Source organism: Xiphophorus hellerii, chromosome 18 (assembly GCF_003331165.1).
Source record: "Xiphophorus hellerii strain 12219 chromosome 18, Xiphophorus_hellerii-4.1, whole genome shotgun sequence".
In the NCBI taxonomy this organism is placed as follows: domain Eukaryota; kingdom Metazoa; phylum Chordata; class Actinopteri; order Cyprinodontiformes; family Poeciliidae; genus Xiphophorus; species Xiphophorus hellerii.
This window is the reverse complement of record NC_045689.1, coordinates 12,170,235-12,177,498: the sequence shown is the minus strand read 5'-3', so window position 1 is coordinate 12,177,498 and position 7,264 is coordinate 12,170,235. Positions and strand designations below refer to the sequence as shown.

The 7,264-nt window shown below is 40.9% G+C and overlaps 1 protein-coding gene across 1 annotated transcript; it reads right to left on the bottom strand.

Moving 5' to 3' along the window:
* Positions 1-305: 305 nt before the first annotated feature.
* itm2ca (integral membrane protein 2Ca) lies at positions 306-6,920 on the bottom strand. Its single transcript, XM_032545823.1, has 6 exons — positions 6,641-6,920; positions 3,823-3,966; positions 3,543-3,731; positions 2,284-2,394; positions 1,427-1,577; positions 306-1,346 (listed from the first exon to the last, which is right to left on the bottom strand). The coding sequence occupies exons 1-6, from the start codon at positions 6,731-6,733 to the stop codon at positions 1,255-1,257; spliced, it is 780 nt and encodes a 259-aa protein (XP_032401714.1). The 5' UTR covers positions 6,734-6,920; the 3' UTR covers positions 306-1,254.
* Between the last annotated feature and the right edge of the window lie 344 nt (positions 6,921-7,264).

Below are 7,264 nucleotides of genomic sequence, written 5' to 3'. Positions count from 1 at the left end.
TTTGCAAATGGTTTCCCAGAGTCAGAAGTTTTAAATTATAAGTATATCCAGTAGGTGTCGCTGGACAGTCAGAATGCACTTTTTAAGACAAAACAAATACACTTGCAGACAAAAATGTAGAAGCAGCTACCCATCATATAATGAAGTAATCTAAAACAATGTTGGGCATAAAAATGCATGAAAAATTAAGGCAGTAAATGCAAAATTAGGTTACTTCCTCTCACAAAATTCCAATTTGAATTATGTTACATGACAAATAACCTAATTTTCATAATAGATTCTTTAAGAAAAGAAGAGCCAGACTTTTAGTTTAGTCATTTTTATTGAATTCACAGACAGGTGCCATTTGGCAGACAAACTATACAGATCAAAGTTGTCAGGTAATGCGCTCCTTTCGTGTCTTTTTGACTTTAGCCCAGTTTCTGATCTGGTCTAAGGCTTTAACATCATTTCACCAAAACACTAAGGTTTCCTCTTCTCTCTTATAGATAAACACATGCAAGATAAAGCTATGGTTAATGAAAAATGAATTTGGCATACTTTCAGAAATATTTAAATTAAAAATGAGATGTGCGTCTTCACATGGCTGACTAATGGAACATCTTAAACCTAATATATGCAGTCTAAGTACTATGCAGTGTTCTCTGCATTTTACATCATGACGGTGCTTTTGAAAAAAAATGAAAGGCATAAAAAGGAGCAAGAAGCATCAAGCATATAAGAAAAGATGCAAGCAAGCAACTAGCAGTTAAAGTTTTACATTTCACAAAACAGAAAAATATTTGATTAATGACAGGAAATCCAAAGGATGATGTTTGTTGAGCAAAGTAAGACTTTGTGCTCCTGGTAGCTGATCGTTAGTGAAGCTAAAACACAAATTGACGTCCAGAGCTTTAGGAAAAAGAAGCACTGCCACCTTAATGACACGTGGATACAGTAACCATCGCACAGAACAAATCCCCACAGAGGTAGAGGAGAGATGTTGAAATGAGCTTTTATTATTGGCTTAAGGAATTGCTACATGGAAAAATCCTGTGATAAAACAAACAGTTTAGTATTGCATCACCACTGTAGGGGTAAATACCATTAATTAAAACAAAAAAATAAGAACAGCAACAACAAAACAGATAGTGGAAATCCATATTTATCCAAGAACAGCAGTAGTAAAGTGCAACTGAGATATGATCAGATCCACCGGAGGGATGGGGGTGCTACAGTGGCTGGGGTAGTGAGTGGAGATGTGCAATCAGGTGTTTACGCCGCGTCACAGATCACCGTCTCCACCACGAACGTGTTCTCAAAGTGGCGGATGTGGTGGCAGTCCTTCGCCTCTCGCTTGTTGAGGCCTGCGACGAGGAACGCAAAACAGACAAATCAGTAAAAATTGGTTCTGGTTTCAGAAACGCTTCTTCTCATCCAAACTTACGTCTGCGGGTGACGCGGCGCGTCAGGCGGTACGTATCCTTCCCGTTGCACAGGCGGTAGATGAAAGGCCCCAGCTGACGCATGTTGTGCACTTTGCCGGTCACCACCATCTCTTCATGAATGATGTAAGTCTGAGGCAGGTATGTTCCCTTCTGAAAAAAACAAAAACAGAGGAAATATCTCAGGGGAATAGAGTTATCAAGGGGTTTATAATGAGGCAGAGGGAAGAAGATGTATGATGAGTTTTCATGGTTATGTTAGCTCACATCAACAGATAAATTCATAGAGGACTTGTCATGCAAAGTCCACTTTTTGTTCTTCCATTTGCATCTACTGTCTCTAAAAACAGTCCAAGCACCAAGTAAGTCACAATTGGTAGGTACTGCCATATTATCTAGCAACCTCAGCCTGTCACTTAGCAACCCAAGAGTAACCGTACAATGGTTGCTGGAAACAACTGGTATTTTGTTATTTTCTTATTATTCAGAAACCACTTCCTGCATCCTTGATGGATGTGCAGGAGGATTTGCTTCTCAGTCAGACTAAAAGATTTATGGCTATACAACTGGTTGCAGCCATTTTCATGCGTAGAAAGTGCAAGTGTAAACATGGAGTTGTTGGGCGTGACCAGCAGATTATTTTGACTTAAAGTGATAGAGACCCTAAAACAGCTGGAAGGAGCTCAAAATAAGCAGAGCTGACCAGACTAAAATCTTATCTGAGAATAATTTGGTTCACAAAATGTAATGAACATGTTTTGTGTAGCCCATGGACTTAGCATAATAACATGTCCCCTTTAACATGAAACACTGCAGGCTTCTGGGGCGTCGGACAGGTTCATGATGACCGTGGTGTTACCTTGACGTTGATAAGAAGTTCCCAAAGATTGCGAGGAGGCATCACAATGGTGGTGTTCAGCTCAATAACATAGCATTTGTCCAAAGCAATATCATGGTAGGCGGTTAATCCCTGGAAAAGGCGAGAAAAGAAAAAAAAACAATATAATCTAACACAACAGGGATGCTACATTTTTGGATTTATTTTTTAGTAACACTGCTTCTTTTTTATTTTTTTGATATGATGGAGAGATAAAATGTGTGGAATTTTTTATTTGAGCTAAAACTTTTCAAGCCATCACTTCCAAAAAAAGAATATTTACTTTCAGAAAAGCCTTTATTTCCAACTGAAACATGTTGCCTTATAAACGTATCCACGCCTTTGAACCTTTTCATGCGTTTGTCGAGTTAGGACCACAAAATTCAACGTATTTTATACTCATTTCATTGTGATCATCAGCAACACTGCTCTCACAAATCTCTGTTTAGATGCCATACTTGGTAGGATTTTATAGTTCAAATTCCTTGGATGCAGTTCCAATAATCCAATAAGATATCTGGTCTGTTAAATGGACTTTCACTGACCTCAATCCCCAGTAGCGATGTATGTTTTTGTGTTTGCTATGCTAACGCTCAAAAACACTGAAAGACGTAGTGATAAAAGGAGAGAAACAAAACAAAGGGTCAGAAAGAGGTTTCTTAGTCGTCACAATATAGACTCTCATTTAACACAACACGTCTGAGAACATATGAGGAGGCTGCTGAAATCTGATAGGAAGACAGAGTCAAATACAAGGAAATACTGGAAGAAAACATGCTAAAAATTGCAAAGAGTTTACACTCAGGGGGATGTTCAACATCCAGGAAGACAACGACCCAAAACATGCAGCCAGAGCTTCAGTTGCCCAGTCCTAATCCTAAATCCTATTGATAATCCGTTACAAACTCTAATGCCATTGTGCCTGACTTTTGCGAGAAAGAATGAGCAAAGTTTTCAGTCTGTTTTGAATCAGGTTAACTAAATACAAATGCAGACCACACTTTTCAGATGTGTTTTGGTAAAACCGTGTAAAAAAGAAGAACAACAAGCACTGGGAAAAAGTTAAATAGGTGTACATATTTGCACAAGGCACAGTGCTTGGAAAGAACAAGACAAAGGGAAATCTAGTAATGAATTAAAGGGACATTAAGCTGTAAATGCAGTATATGTCTGTGTGTGTGTGTGTGTGTGGGTGGGTGCACGCGTGTGTGTGTGTGGGGGGTGTGCGTGTTTGTCCTCACCCTGTGGAAATCATGGATTATATCAGCGGGGTCACTCCCCCCAAAGTGAGGCACGGGCACAGTGATCTTCTCATAATTGTCAGAAAGGTAGATGCCGACATTTTCCTCCAGCTCCTGGCGTCCACGGAGGGGGGCATAGACGGAGTCTTCAAAAAGAACCCTGCAGTGAAACAGGTTCTCCTCTGGCATCTGTGTGCACACACACAAACACAAAGATTAACATTCACATCAGTAAATCGGTTCACGAGCCGATCTTGGAGGAACTGCAGAAGAATCTTACATGAGGTATAAAGTAGTAGCGATACACATAGATGGAGGCCAGAACCAGACCGGCCATGAAGACCACCAGGCCGAACGTCAGGCAGCAAAGCCCGTTGAGGGGCGACTTTTTGGGGCGCAGCGGCAGCACCAGCTCATCCTCATCCTGGAGGAAAGAAAACGAAAAAGTAGAGATGGCTTGATGAGAGATTTAAGCCACATTTTAGATTTTCCTCAAGGACTATTTTTCTCCCCTGGACCTCCTGCCTGCATCAGCTAATCATTATTATTACAAGACGATGCAACATCACACATTTTGTAAATGTTTTACTCATTTCAACACAAAAAGAAAATGATTGCTCATATAATATCAGCACTTAGCACAATGGTGCCCACATTTTGACCCACAGGCCAAAATCACCAAGTTCAAAGTATTTTATTTTACTTTCCAATTAAAAATACAAAACTATTTGACATAAACCAAGCATGTTATATTTTAAGGAAACAAAGTATGTTGAGAGGTCTGTAAATCATCTGAAACATAAATAGTTTTGCACCTGCTGCCTTAAAAGAAAGGCAAACAGTTGCAGTTGTTTTTTTTTAGGGGGGGGAGGTTCTTTAGTAACAGTAACAACAGTGAATTTATTCCAAATGCTTACTGCATTTAGCCAAACTGGTGTGTTAAAGTTGAGTAAAAGTCACTGGTTCTGTACTACAAATGTAAAGCAAAAATAAAAAATACATGCAAGTGACAGATACTTGGCGTTGTACTTAACGTTTTACAGCTTAAAATTAAAATAAGCCACTAAAATTTCACTGTTAAGCATCTTTTGCTATCAAATTATTTATTATTAGTTAGTCCAAAAATAACAAGCTTTACACTGTATTGATACCAAATGGCAAATCAAGCAGAAAGGACAGAGCTTTTCATATGCTAAAGAATAGCTGCTATTGCGTTTTAGGCAATAAAGTGCTTTATTTCTTATTTAAACAAAATAATTGGATCATTTGTTTATTGAATGTTTAATGTATTTCTAATATTGTATAAAAAAGGCTTCAGTGACTACAGAAAAAAATCTGCAGAATGTGCCAATTTATACATTGATCATCAGAGCAATTGATGGACTCAATTGTTTACTATAATAATCCCTAGTTGCAGACCCAGTCACAACTTCCATACCAATAGTGTTTGGGTAGGCTCGACCTTTGAGCGTCTAGCGTACATTGTTTAGAGAAAGTTTATGGTTAGCTAGTCAAGGGTCAGGGTGAAAAATCTTCTGATTCTGGATTATAAGAACATTTCTTGGTGCATTTCTAAGCAAACGCTTCCAGTTACAAAAAGATGCTCAAGAAGAGAGCTAGGAGACAGTATCCGTTCTTCCCACTCATCTACACAGAAAGACGAGGCGCTGAAAATAGTCTGAATCAAACAACTGCTAAAAAAAAAAAAAAAGAAATCCACAAAAAACAGAAACATTGCGTTTCAAGCAGGAATTATCAGGCTAGGCTCCATTCAGATGAAGAACCATCATCAACCCTGCTTATGCAAACTCAGACTGGGATGGTGGTGAGTAATCTGCCAAAGCCGCCTCCAGTCTCTCAGTCCATCTGCTGGTGCCACGCGCCTCAACCTGTGTGGGCAGAGTGGCACTACACGCTCAGAGCGGGTCTTCCACTTGCAACTGTAATGATTACCTGCAGAAGTGATTCAGCGCCGATTGTGGAAGTGCTGCTGAGTGATTGCAGCAGGTAAACAACAAAAGGTGGCTATTCCTAGCCGAGGAAATGAGGGAAAAAGCAAGCAGGCAGCTCTTAGAAAGAAACATCAAAAGCAAACAACGACTATCCAGCGAGCTCTAAGGGGAATCAACACAAAAGACTTGGAAGCAGTGACTTTGTTAGACGGTACATGGTGCCATCAGTGCAATAACTTCCACTGAGTTGATTTTCCCATCTCCTGCTGTTCTTCAAGGAAGCATTTGGAGAAAGAACACAACAGAACAGGGCATGTGCGAACACACTTTTCTTTGGGTTCTTTGTGTTCCGTCGTCTCACCGAGGGAGGACAGTGTCTCTTTCACACCAGCTGACAGCGTGACACACCAACAGGCCTGTCCGTCCTCCGCTCAGTACTTTTGGAACATCACAGGAGGACGTCGCAGAAGCAGCTCTGTCCTTCTGTCAGATCCACTTCCTGTGTCAGCGCAAGATCTTATCCACGCTGTCTTGCATTACAGACCCTCATCCTCAGAGCTCTGCCATGTATCATTGATAGAGGGAAGGATGCTGCCACAGCAAAGTTCAGGACTCCCTGCTCTGCCCGCTTTGTCAACTGTAACAAATTATTTTGCATGCACTGCAAGATTACGCATCCCATTAGTCATTTTGATTGTCAAAGCAGTTTTTTTCTTCAACTTTACCGTTTTCCATTAAAACGTAAGGTTTGCACTTCAAAACGTCACAGAGGGGAGGAGGCGGTGACAGCAGCAAAGGCCCTGAGAAAATAATTAGTCTTTTTTTTTTAAAACAATCAATTAAATCAGTTCTGAACAAAGTGTGCATGTGAAAATCTTTTTAAAAAACTTTCATGATGCGCAGAGGGGAGAAGTGGCGCCATGCACCAGCAGATGTAATTCTGTTTGCAGGCAAATGGCGATTGATGCAAATAAATAAATAAATAAATGTGCAGGAGTGCAGGTGCAGGCGGGTTTGCACCAACCGCAGATCGCAGTCTGGACAAAGCGAACATCGCGTTACACACGACAGCAAAGGACAAAGTGTTAATGTGAGATAAATTTAAAAATTAAAACAGTATAAAAAATTTTTTAAAAAAGGTCTCACCATCGGACGGGGGATGAGGATTTCCGTCTTGTCGCCGTCATTCTCCTTGTCCACTTTCTGTCCCGCCACAGGCTGGAAGCTGATCTTCACCATGGCTCACGGTGTGTGCAGGTGTCCTCACCTCCTCCTCTGGACCGTCTCTCGGAGAGGGGGGTCGATGCTCGGAGACCTGGGTCAAATGAATCAAGTCCCACCAAACAGCGTCTGCAAGGCCGCCCTGCTCGCTTCTCCCCTCCGTGGGGCCGTTCAGCTGTTTTTGTCTCTCTCCACCGGAAGTGCGAGGGGCTGCAATTTTTTTTTCCTCCTCCAATAAATTTGGTTCTTAAAGGACCAGTCCGGATGGTTTTTTTTCTGTTCTTTTTCCTTACAATTGAGCTCCAATCAATAAAACTATATTAAAAGACCAATAATTATTGGTGTAATGTTCGCATTTTGTCTTCTTTTCCTGCCGTACGGTCACCGACGGGGACATTTTAAACGCACAATTCTAGGTAGCAATAATCACATAACAACGGCGCATTAGTCAGAGTCAGACCCTGCTAAATGGGTCACATAGGAAATCTATTTGCAGCTCCTCTCTGCTCCAAAGACAGCTACAAAACGCCTGTCACAGCGCCAACATTT

What these genes read in the sequence shown, in the direction of transcription:
- itm2ca (XM_032545823.1), bottom strand. Translation starts at nt 6,733, where the DNA reads ATGGTGAAGATCAGCTTCCAGCCTGTGGCGGGACAGAAAGTGGACAAG. An exon ending in TCCTCATCCCCCGTCCGATG is followed by an intron (nt 3,967 to 6,640) that starts GTGAGACCTTTT and finishes TCTTTCCTCCAG; the next exon opens with GATGAGGATGAGCTGGTGCT. An exon ending in TAATCCATGATTTCCACAGG is followed by an intron (nt 2,395 to 3,542) that starts GTGAGGACAAAC and finishes CGCCTTTTCCAG; the next exon opens with GGATTAACCGCCTACCATGA.